General features: G+C 48.2%; 1 protein-coding gene across 1 annotated transcript in view; it reads right to left on the bottom strand.

Moving 5' to 3' along the window:
* Positions 1-21,926, bottom strand: part of LOC311107277 (catenin alpha-1-like) — a 208,471-nt gene that overhangs the window by 132,139 nt on the left and 54,406 nt on the right. Inside the window, exon 9 of the mRNA XM_084149757.1 lies at positions 6,636-6,839. Within this exon, the coding sequence (XP_084005883.1) occupies positions 6,636-6,839 (204 nt within the window). The remainder of the gene's footprint in view (positions 1-6,635; positions 6,840-21,926) is intronic.

Raw genomic sequence — 21,926 nt, 5'->3', positions numbered from 1 at the left:
GTCGCTGCCTGAGTAATACGGTGACTGGGACGTAGGGAGACAGGGACGTAGCTAGACAGGGAGAGGACACGTCTGTATGGGGAAGGAATGTAGACAAGACACCTTTAGGTGACATATGGTTTGGCATCAAATATTCATTCTGAATACAAGTAGAATAAAAATACATCTCAGCAGCAGCACCACAGGCCAGGTTGTTGCCGCTGTCCAATCATATTAGCATGTACCATGCGATCATAGGCAGTGTCCCAAACGGCACCCTATTCCCTATGGGCTCCAAACGGCACCCTATTCCCTATGGGCTCCAAACGGCACTCTATTCCCTATGGGCTCTGGTCAAAAGTAGTGCACTATACAGGGAACAGGGTGCCATTTGGGACATACCCATAATCATGTTTGATGGGATGAAGAGGGGAACCGCCTAGGTCCCTTCCCTCCTCCCTGGTGAGAGACGGGGATACGCTTCCCTACCGCTGGGCTACGGCTGGATGGGATGAAGAGGGGAACCGCCTAGGCCCCTTCCCTCCTCCCTGGTGAGAGACGGGGATACGCTGGGCTACGGCTGGATGGGATGAAGAGGGGGAACCCCCTAGGTCCCTTCCCTCCTCCCTGGTGAGAGACGGGGATACGCTTCCCTACCGCTGGGCTACGGCTGGATGGGATGAAGAGGGGGAACCCCCTAGGTCCCTTCCCTCCTCCCTGGTGAGAGACGGGGATACGCTTCCCTACCGCTGGGCTACGGCTGGTCCCATTACAGACACGGGGACCATTCAGGAGCACCACTTAGAAGGTAATACGGAGCCATCACACATCACGCAGTGCACATTGATTCAATCAGTCAAGCCTCGTGAAGGGTGATATCTAGTGAGCCTCGTGAAGGGTGATATCTAGTGAGCCTCGTGAAGGGTGATATCTAGTGAGCCTCGTAGAGGGTGATATCTAGTGAGCCTCGTGAAGGGTGATATCCACTACCACTCAGTATGTCCACTACCACTCAGTATGTCCACTACCGCTCAGTATGTCCACTACCGCTCAGTATGTCCACCACTACCACTCAGTATGTCCACCACTACCACTCAGTATGTCCACCACTACCACTCAGTATGTCCACCACTACCACTCAGTATGTCCACCACTACCACTCAGTATGTCCACCACTACCACTCAGTATGTCCACCACTACCACTCAGTATGTCCACCACTACCACTCAGTATGTCCACCACTACCACTCAGTATGTCCACCACTACCACTCAGTATGTCCACCACTACCACTCAGTATGTCCACCACTACCACTCAGTATGTCCACCACTACCACTCAGTATGTCCACCACTACCACTCAGTATGTCCACCACTACCACTCAGTATGTCCACCACTACCACTCAGTATGTCCACCACTACCACTCAGTATGTCCACCACTACCACTCAGTATGTCCACCACTACCACTCAGTATGTCCACTATCCCTCAGTATGTCCACTACCCCTCAGTATGTCCACTACCACTCAGTATGTCCACTACCACTCAGTATGTCCACCACTACCACTCAGTATGTCCACCACTACCACTCAGTATGTACACTACCGTTCAAAAGTTTGGGGTCACTTCGAAATGTCCTTGTTTTCTAAAGAAAAGCAATTCTGAGAAATGAAGGCTATTGGCAGCTTCATTAAATAGTACCCCTATAACACCAGTCTCAACGTCAACAGTGAAGAGGCGACTCCGGGATGCTGACCTTCTAGGCAGAGTTGCAAAGAAAAAGCCATATCTCAGACTGCCCAATAATAAAAAAAAAGATTAAGATTGGCAAAATAACACAGACACTGGACTTTTTCTTTGCAACTCTGCCTAGAAGGTCAGCATCCCGGAGTTGCCTCTTCACTGTTGACGTTGAGACTGGTGTTTTGCGGGTACTATTTAATGAAGCTGCCAGTTGAGGACCTGTGAGGCGCCTGTTTCTCAAACTAGACACTCATGTATTTGTCCTCTTGCTCAGTTGTGCTCCGGGGCCTCCCACTCCTCTTTCTATTCTGGTTAGAGCCAGAGTGCGTGCAAAGCTGCCATCAAGGCAAAGGGTGGCTACTTGGAAGAATCTCAAATATAACATATATTTTGATTTGTCACTTTTTTGGTTACTACATGATTCCATATGTTATTTAATAGTTTTGATGTCTTCACTATTATTCTACAATGTAGAAAATAGTAAAAAAATAAAGAAAAACCCTTGAATGAGTAGGTGATCTAAAACTTTTGACCTGTAGTGTATATATGTAAAATGTTGTGTACTGTGTGAAATAAGGCCGTTAAGTAACAACATGTGGAAAAAGTCAAGGGTTCTGAATACTTTACAAATGCACTGTATTATTTGAGAACTAACAAAAACCAAAATAAAAGCTAGACCGGGAGAATAAAAAATGTAATTTAGCAGTATTCATTTTGTTATGTTTGAGAGAAAAAAAAAAACAGCATTACCACCCCATGGCAAAATGCGTAGAATTGCAGCAAATTAGCTTTAAACTGCAAAATTATCTCTGCTGCATGGCAAAATGTGTAGAAGGAGGAAATTAGATGTATAACAGAAAACAAAATCTCAGCTCCATGGAGACATTTTTGAATTGCAGAAAATTGGCTTTAAAAAAAAAAAAAAACCCTGCCACGCACAACACCTAAGTCCCATTTTGTTCCCTGGTAACACAGAGGGAGAGTGGTTCAGATGTTAAAACGGACCAAAGGCAGAGCAGCAACGAACGCCAGAGAAATAGAACAAGATGAATATGGTAGATAGATAAGACATTACTGCAGCAATACCTCCTCTGGCTGGTTAGAAATAAGACATTACTGCAGCAATACAACCGATGGCTGATGGTTAGAAATAAGACATTACTGCAGCAATACAACCTATGGCTGATGGTTAGAAATAAGACATTACTGCAGCAATACAACCGATGGCTGATGGTTAGAAATAAGACATTACTGCAGCAATACAACCTATGGCTGATGGTTAGAAATAAGACATTACTGCAGCAATACAACCGATGGCTGATGGTTAGAAATAAGACATTACTGCAGCAATACAACCTATGGCTGATGGTTAGAAATAAGACATTACTGCAGCAATACAACCGATGGCTGATGGTTAGAAATAAGACATTACTGCAGCAATACCTCCTCTTTGGATTCACCTGGTCAGTCTACGTCATGGAAATTAATGTTTTGTATACTCCATGTATATCGGTCGCCAGTGATTTCATCTGCTGGTTTTAGCTTTGTGTAGCCTGCCTGCTGCTAGCTAGCTAGCTTCACTGACAAACACAGGCATGGAATGCTAGCTAGCGCTAGCTAAGTGTGTTCGGGCACAGCACTGATAAACAGCATGTAGCTTGTCTCTTATTTAGGATAGTTTGACAACTTGCTGATGAAGTTCTAGACATGTTCTCAGCAGTTAGTCCGTACTTAAGGTTGAGTCATCGAGCAGGCTGTTTGCTGCTTCAACAAAGCGAAAATAATCGAATATAACGTTACAGCAGGAGCTAGCTAGCTTGCTTATGGAAGGAGAATTGCATTTAGTGTTCCAATAGTTGGTTGGTTAGCTTCTCCTTCATTTCATATGAAGTGACAGGCTCAGGCTTAGCTAGGAAGTTAATTATGTGTACATGATCAAACTTCAGAAATACACTAAACTCCTTAGCTAGATGTAAAATGGCGCGACTAAGACCTTGAAATTAAACTTCAAAATGAATTATCTTGCCCGCTGTCTCGGCTATGAAAAGCCAACTGACATTTACTCCTGAGGTGCTGACCTGTTGCAACCTCTACAACCACTGGGATTATTATTTGACCCTGCTGGTCATCTATGAACGTTTGAACATCTTGCAGAACGACCTGGCCTTAATGGCCACGTACTCTTATAATCTCAACCGGAGCAGCCAGAAGAGGACTGGCCACCCCGATGACTGGACAACTAGCATTTGAGATTGACTCGATTGACTCGTGAACGCGCATATCGAGTGCTCAAAGTCTCTGTCACAACAGCCAGTTCTTTACTGGGAGCTGGGGTGTAACTATAGCAGCCAGCAGTAGCCGAGATCCAGACAACTTTAACTTCTCATTATGGAAATACACTACAGTTCTACCTTTGCATTTAAAAGAATTAGCAGAGAGAGAGATCCTACCCTGATTACATGGGAACGACACCAGGGTAACATCACTACTGATCAGGCTAAAATAAAGCAGACATGCAATTGAAGAGTGAACTTTCTCCAGACAGCAAACTGTTGAACTCAGAAATAGATCATCTCTGCATCACCATCTATATAGACAGACTCAACACGGTGACATAAATTTAGACAATGCAATAACTGACAGACACCGTTGAGCTGGACAATCTTAGAATCAGTTCTAACTCGCAAGACAACAATCTCCCCCAGCATTCCTGAACCCTTAGAGATTACCAGCCAGTCCTTTCTCAACTCTTCTACCCCCTAACCAGCTAAACAGGATCATGGCCCAGCGCAAGCCAGCATAAATCCACTAAACAATGTTGATTTCACAGAGACAAAAATGTTTTCTCTAAACAACCACTAAGTAGACCCAATCTAGATTGATTACAAGGCTAGGACTAAAATGGTGGATTTATCATTCTGGGAGAATAATGAGGTCTATTGAATGATTAATAGATTTCAGGAGGCCAATTATTGTGAGACTAAGAAATTCTTGTTCCCTAATCGCTTGTTAAATGCTTCTACACGTTTGTATAGGAGAAAGAGGAAAGAAATGTGTGCGTATGTCTCTGGCATGTGCAACAGGATAGGAGTGTAACAAATGACATTTTCTGTTAAGAGGGATAGTTTGATAGAGGGGGACGGGGAGGACACCTGGGTTAGATGGGGACGGGGAGGACACCTGGGTTAGATGGGGACGGGGAGGACACCTGGGTTAGAGGAGGACACCTGGGTTAGAGGGGGACGGGGAGGACACCTGGGTTAGATGGGGACGGGGAGGACACCTGGGTTAGATGGGGACGGGGAGGACACCTGGGTTAGAGGGGGACGGGGAGGACACCTGGGTTAGAGGGGGACGGGGAGGACACCTGGGTTAGAGGGGGACGGGGAGGACACCTGGGTTAGATGGGGACGGGGAGGACACCTGGGTTAGATGGGGACGGGGAGGACACCTGGGTTAGATGGGGACGGGGAGGACACCTGGGTTAGATGGGGACACCTGGGTTAGAGGGGGACAGGGAGGACACCTGGGTTAGATGGGGACGGGGAGGACACCTGGGTTAGATGGGGACACCTGGGTTAGAGGGGGGACAGGGAGGACACCTGGGTTAGATGGGGACGGGGAGGACACCTGGGTTAGATGGGGACGGGGAGGACACCTGGGTTAGATGGGGACGGGGAGGACACCTGGGTTAGATGGGGACACCTGGGTTAGAGGGGGACAGGGAGGACACCTGGGTTAGATGGGGACGGGGAGGACACCTGGGTTAGATGGGGACACCTGGGTTAGAGGGGGGACAGGGAGGACACCTGGGTTAGATGGGGACGGGGAGCACACCTGGGTTAGAGGGGGACGGGGAGGACACCTGGGTTAGATGGGGACGGGGAGGACACCTGGGTTAGAGGAGGACGGGGAGGACACCTGGGTTAGATGGAGGACACCTGGGTTAGATGGGGACACCTGGGTTAGAGGGGGGACAGGGAGGACACCTGGGTTAGATGGGGACGGGGAGCACACCTGGGTTAGAGGGGGACGGGGAGGACACCTGGGTTAGATGGGGACGGGGAGCACACCTGGGTTAGATGGGGACGGGGAGGACACCTGGGTTAGAGGGGGACACCTGGGTTAGAGGGGGACGGGGAGGAGACCTGGGTTAGAGGGGGACGGGGAGGACACCTGGGTTAGAGGGGGACAGGGAGGACACCTGGGTTAGAGGGGGACAGGGAGGACACCTGGGTTAGAGGGGGACGGGGAGGACACCTGGGATAGAGGGGGACGGGGAGGACACCTGGGTTAGAGGGGGACGGGGAGGACACCTGGGTTAGAGGGGGACGGGGAGGACACCTGGGTTAGAGGGGGACGGGGAGGACACCTGGGTTAGAGGGGGACAGGGAGGACACCTGGGTTAGAGGGGGGCGGGGAGGACACCTGGGTTAGAGGAGGACGGGGAGGACACCTGGGTTAGAGGGGGACGGGGAGGACACCTGGGTTAGAGGGGGACGGGGAGGACACCTGGGTTAGAGGGGGACGCGGAGGACACCTGGGTTAGATGGGGACACCTGGGTTAGAGGGGGGACGGGGAGGACACCTGGGTTAGAGGAGGACGGGGAGGACACCTGGGTTAGAGGGGGACGGGGAGGACACCTGGGTTAGAGGGGGACGGGGAGGACACCTGGGTTAGAGGGGGACGGGGAGGACACCTGGGTTAGAGGAGGACGGGGAGGACACCTGGGTTAGAGGGGGACACCTGGGTTAGAGGGGGACGGGGAGGACACCTGGGTTAGAGGGGGACGGGGAGGACACCTGGGTTAGAGGGGGACGGGGAGGACACCTGGGTTAGAGGGGGACGGGGAGGACACCTGGGTTAGAGGGGGTTAGTAGCAGAAAGGAGAGAGCAAGATAGATGAGACTTACATTGCCCATGTACTCAGACAGCAGGTCCTGCAGAGCCTGACGGACAGAGTTGCACTCGGCCACGATGCGCTCGCGCCGGTCATCACGGGTACAGGACGAGTCGGCCATGAGGGCAGCACCACTAATGATGCTCTCCAAGCGCTCCTCCAGAGACGGGCGGAAACGCTCCTCGCTAAACGCCAGGGGGTCCACGATGATCTGCTTCTGTTGGCGGGAGGGAGTTCAAAAACATATAGAATCAGAGCTGTGGTCGAGTGGTAACACTGAGCACAACACATTAATAATAATAATAATAATAATTAATTATTACATTAATAATCCCCACCAGAGACCGGGGTTCAATCCCTGCATCAACCCTTCACACCGGTTCTCCTACTCTGATGTATTCTCTGTCCAAATAGTCCATATATAAACATAGTAATAATAAAACATATGGAAACAAACAATCAAACTTCAAAGACCAGAGGGTCCATTCACAATGATTTGTTTTCGTTTTTTTGGGAGAGAGAAAGAGTGACAGACAGAAAAACAGAATAACAGAAGGGTAAAAGGCATTTAGTACCAAAAACAAACAACCTCTTCCTCTCCCTTTCAGCTGGCAGAGAGAGATTGAGGTAGAGATGGATAGAGTGGGAAGAGACAGCAAGCGAGGGAGAGAGAGCGAGAGAAACAGAGAGAGCGAGAAAGAGAGCGAGATGGATAGAGTCTCGGGCAGGTGAAAGTGATTTGACAGGCTCCGACAGGCCTTCTGTTAAAGCTGCAGGGAAATCTGATGTCTAAACCGTCTTTATTTTTCAAAGCCCCAAGAGGCCTCCCAAACCCAGAGGATGGATACCTATTGTTATAAACTGCATCCCAAATGGCACGCTATACCCTAGGTAGTGCAACCCTTTGGACCAGGGCACAGAGTTCTGGTCTAAAGCAGTGCTCGACATATAAACCAAGGCAACATGTAGCCTCAAGGAGTTGGGATATGTAAGAAACACATTAACATTACACCAGGGTCTAAAATTAACTTTTTTTGTATACTACTGTGGCAGGTTGATAAAACAATTAAATAATCTACCAGCCACTCAGATTATTTACCAGCCAAAATATTTTTTTTGCCATAACTACACCAGAAAACATAAAAGAAAGATGACAATGCTCTGTAAATGTTTCTAAAACAAGAAACGTATTACTAGTAAGAAGTAGTGGTATATTGCACAAATTAAATGTATATTCTGTGATCATAGTCTTTTAACCAAAATATCATGAGACAAAACAGTACAGCTGCCTCTTCAATGTTACCTTGGTAACAGGGCCACTGGAGTCATCACTTGTTCCTGTGCTGTGAGAATCTCACTAGCAGAGGCCGATGATGCCTCTTTGCTAGCAGTGGAAGAAACTCAAACATTTGAAAAAAAGAGACCCAAGTGTGACTACCCGCCAACGTTGCTGGTGAATTAGACATTCTCACCCACCAATGCCAAAATCTACCCGGATTTGGCGGGTGTTAACCTTAGGCCCTGTATTACACACTTCTACAAGTGCATAACAAGTGTGTAACAGGACAAATATAAGCTATATAATATAATACTCCCCAAAATGTATTATTATTATTTACATTTACAGGAGGATAACGTTTTGGAATGCTCCAATAAACAACTGGGTGCAATGTCACGTAAAACTGCGAAATAGAGATGAGTTGCCTCAGACATCCTCTCCACTGTTATACTGATGCCGTCATCTGATCAGCCTCAAGATGTCAACAGGAACAAAAGGTCATTGATTTAACTCCCAATGAGGCTCTCTACAGCATCTCTCTCTCATTTCTCTCTAATCTATGGATTTCACGACTGGTTGGTCACAGATACACTGCATGATCAAAAGTATGTGGATACCTGATCATTGAACATCTCATTCCAAAATGTTTGGCATTAATATGGAGTTGGTCCCCCTTAGCTGCTATAACAGCCTCCACTCTTCTGGGAAGGCTTTCCACTAGATGTTGGAACATTGCTGCAGGGACTTGCTGCCATTCAGCCACAAGAGCATTAGTGAGGTCGGGAACTGTTGTTGGGCGATTAGGCCTGGCTCGCAGTCGGTGTTCCAATTCATCCCAAAGGTCTTCGATGGGGTTGAGTTCAGGGCCCTGTGCAAGCCAGTCAAGTTCTTCCACACCTGATCTCGACAAACCATTTCTGTATGGACCTCGCTTTGTGCACAGGGGCATTTTCATGATGAAACAGGAAAGGGCCTTCCCCAACCTGTTGCCACAAAGTTGGAAGCACAGAATTGTCTAGAATGTCATTGCATGCTGTAGCGTTAAGATTTCCCTTCACTGGAACTAATAGGCCTAGTCCGAACCATGACAAACAGCCCCAGACCATTATTCCTCCTCCAAACTTTACAGTTGGCACTATGCACTGGGGCAAGTAGCGTTCTCCTGGCATCCGCCAAACCCAGATTCGTCCGTCGGACTGCCAGAAGTTGAAGCGTGATTCATCACTCCAGAGAACGCGTTTCCACTGCTCCAGAGTCCAATGGCGGCGAGCTTTACACCACTCCAGCCGACGCTTGGCATTGCACATAGTGATTTTAGGCTTGTTTGTGGCTGCTCGACCATGGAAATCAATTTCATTAAGCTCCTAACGAACAGTTATTGTGCTGACGTTGCTTCCAGAGGCAGTTTGTAGATGCGAGCTTCAACTGGAAGCCAGTGGAGTGTGCGGAGGAGCGGGTTGAAATGAGAGAACTTGGGAAGGTTGAACACCAGACGGGCTGCGGCATTCTGGATGAGTTGTAGGGGTTTAATGGAACAGGCAGGGAGCCCAGCCAACAGCGAGTTGCAGTAATCCAGACGGGAGATGACAAGTGCCTGGATTAGGACCTGTGCCGCTTTCTGTGTAACACATGATTCCATGTGTTATTTCTTAGTTTGATGTCTTCACTATTATTCTACAATGTAGAAAATGTGTCCAAACTTTTGACTGGTACTGTACACACATATATATACACATACACATACACATATATATACACATACACATATATATATATATATATATATATATATATATATATATATATATATATATATATATACACACATATATATATATATATATATATATATATATACACATACACACACACACACACAACTAACTACTTTAAAGGGAAATCATATACCATATATCATTCTCCAACACAGTCTGTTACAGAGAGGCTGTACCACATAAACAACAGATGAGGGGAACATAAGAGGTTTCAGATAGCTGAGTGAGAGTGGACAGTGGAGACATTTCACCGCCAGATGACCCTATGAATATATAATACTGTACACCGTGATTTCATTATTAGCAAAGAAAGGTTTACATAGACCTACACTATTGGAGCTGCTTGCTTGTCAATACATTAACACTATTTACACAAATCACTTGTTGGTTAAATAGCTATTCTGTAGTCTATATAATAGTTTTTAAAAAAAACAATTCCAGAAACTGTTAATGAACCATGTCGTTTATCAGCTGAATATCAACTGTCGAGCGGCAAGAGCACGCAACTCCTTACACAACGGATTGTTGTGTGGAAAGAAATGTGTTCTAATAAGCCCAATCACCGCACATCATTTCTAAATGCAATCTCGGGAAAAGACAACCGCTTTGATGGCAGTTATTGAGAAGAGGGAGATCCCAGCTTTCCACTGCTGTGTCATTTATCTCTCAACCCAAAACTTTTGGCCAATTGGCAGCGTTTTACAACCTGAGTGTCTGGCATGACAAAACAAAGTAACTACGGGATTCGCATAGGGCCATTTTAATGAATAAACAGTAGGCCACTATAAAATTCACATAATTACACTATTTATAAACATTTTTTTTAAAAATCACCTGATTTTATTTAGTGCCAGTTGGATTTTGGGGGGGATATTAAACAAACAATATCATATAGCTAATGATTCGCCCACTGGTGTAAACAATGCAGAGGAGAAACCCCCTGCTCCAGCCATGTAGCCACCATGCTGCATCAGACAGGTGGCCATGTTTCAGCCATATAACCACCATGCTGCATTAGACAGGAGGCCATGCTCCAGCCATATAACCACCATGCTGCATCAGACAGGTGGCCATGTTTCAGCCATATAACCACCATGCTGCATTAGACAGGAGGCCATGCTCCAGCCATATAACCACCATGCTGCATTAGACAGGAGGCCATGCTTCAGCCATATAACCACCATGCAGCATCAGACAGGAGGCCATGCTCCAGCCATGTAGCTACCATGCTGCATTAGACAGGAGGCCATGCTCCAGCCATATAACCACTATGCTGCATCAGACAGGAGGCCATGCTTCAGCCATGTAGCTACCATGCTGCATTAGACAGGAGGCCATGCTCCAGCCATGTAGCTACCATGCTGCATTAGACAGGAGGCCATGCTCCAGCCATGTAGCTACCATGCTGCATCAGACAGGAGGCCATGCTCCAGCCATATAACCACTATGCTGCATCAGACAGGAGGCCATGCTCCAGCCATATAACCACTATGCTGCATCAGACAGGAGGCCATGCTCCAGCCATGTAGCTACCATGCTGCATTAGACAGGAGGCCATGCTCCAGCCATATAACCACTATGCTGCATCAGACAGGAGGCCATGCTCCAGCCATGTAGCTACCATGCTGCATCAGACAGGAGGCCATGCTCCAGCCATATAACCACCATGCTGCATCAGACAGGAGGCCATGCTTCGGCCATATAGCTACCATGCTGCATCAGACAGGAGGCCATGCTTCAGCCATATAACCACCATGCTGCATCAGACAGGAGGCCATGCTCCAGCCATGTAGCTACCATGCTGCATTAGACAGGAGGCCATGCTCCAGCCATATAACCACTATGCTGCATCAGACAGGAGGCCATGCTCCAGCCATGTAGCTACCATGCTGCATTAGACAGGAGGCCATGCTCCAGCCATGTAGCTACCATGCAGCATCAGACAGGAGGCCATGCTCCAGCCATGTAGCTACCATGCTGCATCAGACAGGAGGCCATGCTCCAGCCACCTGTCTGATGCAGCATGGTAGCTACATGGCTGAAGCATGGCCTCCTGTCTAATGCAGCATGGTGGTTATATGGCTGGAGCATGGCCTCCTGTCTGATGCTGCATGGTAGCTACATGGCTGAAGCATGGCCTCCTGTCTAATGCAGCATGGTAGCTACATGGCTGAAGCATGGCCACCTGTCTAATGCAGCATGGTAGCTATATGGCTGAAGCATGGCCTCCTGTCTAATGCAGCATGGTGGTTATATGGCTGGAGCATGGCCTCCTGTCTGATGCAGCATGGTGGTTATATGGCTGAAGCATGGCCACCTGTCTGATGCTGCATGGTAGCTACATGGCTGAAGCATGGCCTCCTGTCTGATGCAGCATGGTGGTTATATGGCTGAAGCATGGCCACCTGTCTGATGCTGCATGGTGGTTATATGGCTGAAGCATGGCCTCCTGTCTAATGCAGCATGGTGGTTATATGGCTGGAGCATGGCCTCCTGTCTGATGCAGCATAGTGGTTATATGGCTGAAACATGGCCACCTGTCTGATGCAGCATGGTGGTTATATGGCTGAAGCATGGCCACCTGTCTGATGCAGCATGGTGGTTATATGACTGAAGCATGGCCTCCTGTCTGATGCTGCATGGTGGTTATATGGCTGGAGCATGGCCTCCTGTCTGATGCAGCATAGTGGTTATATGGCTGGAGCATGGCCTCCTGTCTAATGCAGCATGGTAGCTACATGGCTGGAGCATGGCCTCCTGTCTGATGCAGCATGGTGGTTATATGGCTGAAACATGGCCTCCTGTCTGATGCAGCATGGTAGCTATATGGCTGAAGCATGGCCTCCTGTCTAATGCAGCATGGTGGTTATATGGCTGGAGCATGGCCTCCTGTCTGATGCTGCATGGTAGCTACATGGCTGAAGCATGGCCTCCTGTCTAATGCAGCATGGTAGCTACATGGCTGAAGCATGGCCACCTGTCTAATGCAGCATGGTAGCTATATGGCTGAAGCATGGCCTCCTGTCTAATGCAGCATGGTGGTTATATGGCTGGAGCATGGCCTCCTGTCTGATGCAGCATGGTGGTTATATGGCTGAAGCATGGCCACCTGTCTGATGCTGCATGGTAGCTACATGGCTGAAGCATGGCCTCCTGTCTGATGCAGCATGGTGGTTATATGGCTGAAGCATGGCCACCTGTCTGATGCAGCATGGTGGTTATATGACTGAAGCATGGCCTCCTGTCTGATGCTGCATGGTGGTTATATGGCTGGAGCATGGCCTCCTGTCTGATGCAGCATAGTGGTTATATGGCTGAAACATGGCCACCTGTCTGATGCAGCATGGTGGTTATATGGCTGAAGCATGGCCACCTGTCTGATGCAGCATGGTGGTTATATGACTGAAGCATGGCCTCCTGTCTGATGCTGCATGGTGGTTATATGGCTGGAGCATGGCCTCCTGTCTGATGCAGCATAGTGGTTATATGGCTGGAGCATGGCCTCCTGTCTGATGCTGCATGGTGGTTATATGGCTGAAGCATGGCCTTCTGTCTGATGCTGCATGGTAGCTACATGGCTGGAGCATGGCCTCCTGTCTAATGCAGCATGGTAGCTACATGGCTGGAGCATGGCCTCCTGTCTGATGCAGCATGGTAGCTACATGGCTGAAGCATGGCCACCTGTCTGATGCAGCATGGTGGTTATATGGCTGAAGCATGGCCTCCTGTCTGATGCAGCATGGTGGTTATATGGCTGAAGCATGGCCTCCTGTCTGATGCTGCATGGTGGTTATATGGCTGAAGCATGGCCACCTGTCTGATGCTGCATGGTGGTTATATGGCTGAAGCATGGCCTCCTGTCTGATGCTGCATGGTGGTTATATGGCTGGAGCATGGCCACCTGTCTGATGCTGCATGGTGGTTATATGGCTGAAGCATGGCCACCTGTCTGATGCTGCATGGTGGTTATATGGCTGGAGCATGGCCACCTGTCTGATGCTGCATGGTGGTTATATGGCTGAAGCATGGCCTCCTGTCTGATGCTGCATGGTGGTTATATGGCTGAAGCATGGCCTCCTGTCTGATGCTGCATGGTAGCTACATGGCTGAAGCATGGCCACCTGTCTGATGCTACATGGCTGAAGCATGGCCACCTGTCTGATGCTACATGGCTGAAGCATGGCCTTCTGTCTGATGCTGCATGGTAGCTATATGGCTGAAGCATGGCCACCTGTCTAATGCAGCATGGTAGCTATATGGCTGGAGCATGGCCTCCTGTCTAATGCAGCATGGTGGTTATATGGCTGGAGCATGGCCTCCTGTCTGATGCAGCATGGTGGTTATATGGCTGAAACATGGCCTCCTGTCTGATGCTGTAAATATCTGATTTTATGGTTTGCTATAATATAAGGTACTTGCCCAGACTGCAAATGAAACATGAAATCACCCACAATTGAAATTCTGCATGCATAACTTGCTTTCCTGTGATCTTGGCCCGGTGTGCCACTGGATGTCAAGCCCTGAGATAAGGTGCCACGGAGTGAGGGACTCCAGACAGGTGGCAGAGGAAGAAAAGCAAGAGAGCAGAAAGAGAGAAAGCAATCTTTACCCGTTACAAAAACCTTCCCGCTGCCATATCACCGGTTAAAACATTCAACTATTCACAGATGTTAGAATTCCGGGTTTATTAGTTTGTCCACCCCCCCCCCCCCCCCCACACACACTCTGCCACCCCTCTCCATCTCATCTGACCTCCTCCGCTTGCGTGTCACGTCACCATGGCAACAGGCTCCGCGCGTGTGTTTTTCTATGACTCACTCCCTGAAAAATTGCCTCGGTGGTGCTTGAAATTAGGCACCGTGGCCCAGAGAGGGGGAACTGGTCTGGAATAAATGCAGACAGACTAAGCTAAAATAGAAAAAACTAAATAACTTTGTGCCTGGTCACTAGGAAATGACTGATGCTATGAAGATGCTAATAACCTGCTGTTTCTGCTCTTCTCTCCTTTTACCCTCTCTTCTCCTATCTCCTCCCCATCTCACGTGTCCTCTTCAACTTTCATCTATCTGCCTCTTTTTATACACATACCATCTGGCTGTGCTGTGGAGAGCAACACCTCTTCCTTTATCACACTACTGTACTTCCTCCCCATTCTGTTCTAACTGACTACAACCACAGCACCTCTGCTCATCGCCCCCCCTCCCAGCTAGCATCGCCCCCCCTCCCAGCTAGCATCGCCCCCCCCTCCCAGCTAGCATCGCCCCCCCTCCCAGCTAGAATCGCCCCCCCTCCCAGCTAGAATCGCCCCCCCTCCCAGCTAGAATCGCCCCCCCTCCCAGCTAGCATCGCCCCCCCTCCCAGCTAGCATCGCCCCCCCTCCCAGCTAGCATCGCCCCCCCCTCCCAGCTAGCATCGCCCCCCCTCCCAGCTAGAATCGCCCCCCCCTCCCAGCTAGCATCGCCCCCCCTCCCAGCTAGCATCGCCCCCCCTCCCAGCTAGAATCGCCCCCCCTCCCAGCTAGAATCGCCCCCCCTCCCAGCTAGCATCGCCTCCCCTCCCAGCTAGCATCGCCCCCCCTCCCAGCTAGCATCGCCCCCCCTCCCAGCTAGCATCGCCCCCCCTCCCAGCTAGCATCGCCCCCCCTCCCAGCTAGCATCGCCCCCCCCTCCCAGCTAGCATCGCCCCCCCCCTCCCAGCTAGCATCGCCCCCCCTCCCAGCTAGCATCGCCCCCCCCTCCCAGCTAGCATCGCCCCCCCCTCCCAGCTAGCATCGCCCCCCCTCCCAGCTAGCATCGCCCCCCCTCCCAGCTAGCATCGCCCCCCCTCCCAGCTAGCATCGCCCCCCCTCCCAGCTAGCATCGCCCCCCCTCCCAGCTAGCATCGCCCCCCCTCCCAGCTCTGCTGCACCTCTTCTCTCCAGGCTGAGAGACCCCAGAGAATGGACCATCAATCAACCAAAGTCAGGTTAAGACCTGATGGAGTGGTGTTGCCACTGACCAGCTTGCTGGAGGAGGAGACCTGTTGGAGAACACGACACTAGTTTTTCTTTACTGGGAACATTCTCTTATTTTCCTGGCCAATATAATGCAAGTAAGCGTTTAATTGTACTGTGTACACCAGGTATATCATGTGCATATGAAGAATAAACTTTGATTAGAGAAATATTGTTTTATAACATTGTCAAGTACTTCAAGAGCTTCCCCTACAGTTGTGATATTACAGGAGGCTTCAAGAGCTTCCCCTACAGTTACCAACAGAAAGTGTAAAATACTGCTGTAAAACTTAATACATTCTAATTGTTCAGGTTTTGCTATGAGCTACTGAATTGTATGGCTGAAAGTAAGTGTATTTGCAGAGAAATGGCATTTGTCAGTAAATTAATTCAGCTATACTGGTTATTGGTCTTCTAATTATGAACATCTTGATAGGGCAACGGCAGGCGTTACACAGCTTCAAAACGGCAGCCTTGATGAGGCTGACTAACAACAACTTTGTTTTTTTCCATCTGGAGAGATACAGTTGAAGTCGGAAGTTTACATACACTTAGGTCGGAGTAATTGAAACTTGTTTTTCAACCACTCAACAAATGTCTTGTTAAACTATAGTTTTGGCAAGTCGGTTAGGACATCTACTTTGTGCATGACACAAGTAATTTTTCCAACAATTCTTTACAGACAGATTATTTCATTTATAATTTACTGTATTACAATTCCAGTGGGTCAGAAGTTTACATACACTAAGTTGACTGTGCCTTTAAACAGCTTGGAACATTCCAGAAAATTATATCATGGCTTTAGAAGCTTCTGATAGGCTAATTAACATCATTTGAGTCAATTTGAGGTGTACCTGTGGATGTATTTCAAGGCCTACCTTCAAACTCAGTGCCTCTTTGCTTGACATCATGGGAAAATCAAAATAAATCAGCCAAGACCTCAGAAAAGAAAATGGTAGACCTCCACAAGTCTGGTTCATCCTTGGGAGCAATTTACAAACGTCTGAAGGTACCACGTTCATCTGTACAAACAATAGTACGCAAGTATAAACACCATGTGACCACACAGCCGTCATACCACTCAGGAAGGAGACGCGTTCTGTCTCCTAGAGATTAACGTACTTTGGTGCGAAAAGTGCAAATCAATCCCAGAACAACAGCAAAGGACCTTGTGAAGATGCTGGAGGAAACAGGTACAAAAGTATCTATATCCACAGTAAAACGAGTCCTATATCGACATAACCTGAAAGGTCGCTCAGCAAGGAAGAAGCCACTGCTCCAAAATCGCCATAAAAAAGCCAGACTACGGTTTGCAACTGCACATGGGGACAAAGATCGTACTTTTTGGAGAAATGTCCTCTGGTCTGATTAAACAAAAATAGAACTGTTTGGCCATAATGACCATTGTTATGTTTGGAGGAAAAAGGGGGTCGCTTGCAAGCCGAAGAACACCATCCCAACCGTGAACCATGGGGGTGGCAGCATCATGCTGTGGGGGTGCTTTGCTGCAGGAGGGACTGGTGCACTTCACAAAATAGATGGCATCATGAGGAAGGAAAATTATGTGGATATATTGAAGCAACATCTCAAGACATCAGTCAGGAAGTTAAAGCTTGGTCGCAAATGGGTCTTCCAAATGGACAATGACCTCAAGCATACTTCCAAAGTTGTGGCAAAATGGCTTAAAGACAACAAAGTCAAGGTATTGGAGTGGCCATCACAAAGCCCTGACCTCAATCCTATAGAACATTTGTGGGCAGAACTGAAAAAGCGTGTGCGAGCAAGGAGGCCTACAAACCTGACTCAGTTACACCATCTCTGTCAGGAGGAATGGGCCAAAATTCAGCCAACTTATTGTGGGAAGCTTGTGGAAGGCTACCTGAAATGTTTGACCAAAGTTAAACAATTGAAAGGCAATGCTACCAAATACTAATTGAGTGTATGTAAACCCACTGGGAATGTGATGAAATAAATAAAACCTGAAATAAATCACTCTACTATTATTCTGACATTTCACATTCTTAAAATAAAGTGGTGATCCTAACTTTTTACTAGGATTAAATGTCAGGAATTGTGAAAAACTGAGTTTAAATGCATTTGGCTAAGGTGTATGTAAACTTCCGACTTCAACTGTACATTGTTGTTAGTAGGGGATAAAGCCAGCGAAGCGTTTATTATTATTATTATTATTATTATTATTATTATTGTTCTTCCATTACGAAACATTTACATGCAAATTCCTCTGCGATGGTAAGGCCTAGGAGGGTGTGATGGTAAATGTTATTGGTGTAACGGTTCACCAAACACACGGTTCGGTACGTATTGCAGTTCTGACAATTCTCATTGAGCAGTGGCGACATACTGGTAACGTTTTATCCACAACTCTGTCCATCGCCGTTGTAATCTACTGTGAAGCCAAAATGTTCCCAAACTGGAAATTAAAACGATGGAGGATCCTCCAATTCTGGTTTATCGACCACACCACTCGCCATCGTACAGGACTAGTTCCCATCTGCCAAAAAGAGCTTCTGGACATCAGAACAGCGATCACTAACCTCCATTTGGACCAGGACTTCTACTTCAATGAGTCTGAGGCGAAAGACATTGTTTATCCCAGACCAGGCCCGAATCCCGGACACTCGAAGGAGACGGCTCTATAGAGGCCGACAGGCGGGATACCTGACGAGAATACGTAGAAGTGGATAATCCGCCTCTACCTTCTGTTCTATTGGCGAACATGCAATCACTGGAAAATAAACTGGATGAGCTCTGTTCGAGACTATCCTATCAACGTGATCTGTAGAACTGTAATATCATATGTTTCTCCGAGTCGTGGCTGAACAAGGACATGGTAAATATAAATCAAACTTTTTTTTCTATGCTTTGATAGAACGGTGGAGTCGGGGAAGCTCAGGGGGAGGGAGTGTATGTCTCTGTTAACAGCTGGTTCGCGATCAGTAATATTAAAGGAAGTCTCGGGGCTCTGCTCGCCCGAGATGGAATACCTCATGATAAGCTGTAGAACATACCATTTACAGAGAGAGTTATTTATATTTTTCTTAGCCATTTGCCACCACAAACCGATGTTGGCAGTAAGACCATACACAACGAGCTGTACAGGACCATACACAAACAAGAAAATGCTCACCCAGAGAATGTTCACCCAGCCAAGGTAACCTGTCTAAATGACTAACACCCCGTAGCACTCACGTCTGTAGCCATGAAATGCTTTGTAAGGCTGGTCATGGCTCACGTCAACACAATCAGCCCAGACACTCTGGACCCAAGTCGCATACCGCCCCAACAGATCCACAGATGACGCAATCTCTATTGCACTCCACACTGCCCTTTCCCACCTGGACAAAAAGGAACACCTACGTGAGAATTTAGTTCTTCGACTACAGCTCAGCGTTCAACACCATCGTAACCTCCAAGCTCAGGACCCTGGGACTAAACACCTCCCTCCTGGACTTCCTCTCCCTCAACGTCAGCTGATCGTGGATTACAGGAAACGGACGGCCGACCACGCCCCCATCCACAGGGCTGTAGTGGAGCAAGCCAAGAGGTTCAAGTTCATCGTTGTCCACATCACTAAGGAATTTTCACGGTCCACACACACCAACAGTGAAAAGGGCACGACAACGACTCTTCCCCCTTCAGGAGGCTGAAAATATTCAGCATGGGCCCTCAGATCCTCAAAAAGTTATACAGCTGCACCATTGAGAGCATCTTGACTGGCTGCATTACCGCTTGTATATAAACTGCTCGGCATCTGACCGCAAGGCGCTACAGAGGGTAGTGCGTATGGCTCAGTACATCACTTGGTCTGAGCTCCCTGCCATCCAGGACCTCTATACCAGGCGGTGTCAGAGGAAGGCCCTAAAAATTGTCAAAAGGCTCCAGCCACCCGTCATAGACTGTCCTCCAATGCACCAAGTCAAACGCGTTCCACAGGGATGCTGGCCCACGTAGACTCCAATGCGTCCCACAGTTGTTTCAAGTTGGCTGGATGCCCTTTGGGTGGTGGACCATTCTTGATACACACGGAAAACTGTTGAGCGTTACAGTTGACACAAACCGGTGTGTATCATAACAAAATTTGACGTGGATGGTCAAAACACTCAACATATGCAAGCACATTTAGATCGACCACATGGGGGCGTCAGAAAAGGCATGTTTATATCTCTTGATCTGTTTGACTCAGAGTGATGCGAGTCTAGCTAACCTGTAGAGCAGGGTTCTTCAATTCCGGTCCTGGAGGGCCGAAACACTTCAGTTTTCTTTATTTCTACCTGGTAGTTAATTGCACTCACCTGGTGTCCCAGGTCTGAATTAGCCCCTGATTAGAAGGAGAGGATGAAAAACCAGAGGTGTTTCGGCCCTCCAGGACCGGAATTGAAGAACCCTGCTGTAGAGTTTGGTTTTGTTTGGCCGCATGGTGGGCGCTGTTGGACCCAGGACCGGAATTGAAGAACCCTGCTGTAGAGTTTGGTTCTGTTTGGCCGCATGGGGGGCTCTGTTGGACAGGAAACCAATTCATTCTCATGTTGTTTCAGCTAGAGCCTCGGAAAATGTTGAATTTGAAGAGGTCCATCATTAATGATGACATATATACCAAATTTGGTGCCGATCGGTCCAGCAGAAGACATTTAAAGTTGTCAACATCGTAAAAAAAATGGTCCAAAATACTTCAAAACGCGTATTTGCATGATCAGTTTGATTTTGAATTTGGATATTTGACAAGTGTGGTAAGGAATCCATGAAAAGCTCATCCCAGGGTGATGTGCCCAACCTGTCCTGATGGTGGCGCTATGGGGCCAGTGTGCGTCCAACCTGTCCTGATGGTGGCGCTATGGGGCCAGTGTGCGTCCAACCTGTCCTGATGGTGGCGCTATGGGGCCAGTGTGCGTCCAACCTGTCCTGATGGTGGCGCTATGGGGCCAGTGTGTGGGCACGTTTGAAATGTTTCATTGTTTCACTATTAATACAGCAGATGCTCTTATCCAGAGCGACTTACAGTTAAGTGAGTGCGTACATTTTCATACTGGCCCCCCGTGGGAATCGAACCCACAACCCTGGCGTTGCAAACGCCATGCTCTACCAACTGAGCTACATCCCTGCCGGCCATTACCTCCCCTACCCTGGACGACGCTGGCTAATTGTGCGCCGCCCCATGGGTCTCCCGGTCGCGGCCGGCTACGACAGAGCCTGGATTCGAACCAGGATCTCTAGTGGCACAGCTTTAGACCGACAGAGTCATAACTAAACTCACTTCAACATTTACCAATAACCAATAACCCCAGCAACCGTGCTTGCAGCTTTAATTATTTTTGTTATTATGAGTTGTTAATATATGGGGAGAGTGCGTGTAAGGTCAAGTGAGAATGGGCATGTTCGTGCTTTTGAATAGATTTATTGGAGACGGATGGTTTTCAGGTTGACAACAGCGTGGGCTGACTAGACCTAGTCCTTGGAATCAGCAAGTAATTATACAAAATACACTGAACTGCATTCTGTAGTCTACGTCATCTCCATTCAAAAATAAACCGCTTCATCTCCCGCCTGTCTCCTCCCTTCCCCCTCACATGCAATAATATGATTTCATCATCACTTTCCAATGGGTACATAAGCTGTAGATAACAAAACCTACACTAGAACTTCACTGGACTCCTCCCAAGGGACGGTTAGGGGCTGGGGTGGGCTGGGGTGGGGGGGGGGGTGAGTGATGGGAGAGGGAGGACCGCTTGACACACACTTAGGTGTGGAGAGAGTAGTCAGAAATGCACGCGCACACATTCAGAGTGACGGTTTGAAACGCGTGGAGAAAGCATTGCCGATTGCTCAAAATCGACAGACTGAACACGGCGCAGCGTTGCGTATTGAAGGAACGGTTAACAGGCGAGAGCTTTGTCCCCGATCCGTCAGGGATAATGGTGTTGGTCGGCTGGTGCGAGGGAGGAGCGGTGTGCGCACGTTTATAAAGTGGTACTCCCTCTAAAACATCAGAGGTGTAGAGTTAAGGCAGGTGACTCAGACGTAACTACACCTCAGATAGAGGATATTGGATATGACTAACCATATATTACACATCGATCTGAAACCTAATGCTGCGACTAACGCATTCATTAAGGCGGTAGTAGCTACAGGGCTGAAAGGGAGACATTGACGAACCGGGAACCCGGTCTAGACAGAAGAAACATTGAGGAACCCCTTTCAACCTGCTTAGAAGGACCACATACAGTGGGGAAAAAAGTATTT

Source organism: Coregonus lavaretus (genome assembly GCF_964263955.1).
Source record: "Coregonus lavaretus genome assembly, chromosome: 32".
Taxonomy (NCBI): domain Eukaryota; kingdom Metazoa; phylum Chordata; class Actinopteri; order Salmoniformes; family Salmonidae; genus Coregonus; species Coregonus lavaretus.
The sequence above is the reverse complement of the archived record's forward strand: the minus strand, read 5'-3'. Positions and strand labels throughout refer to the sequence as shown.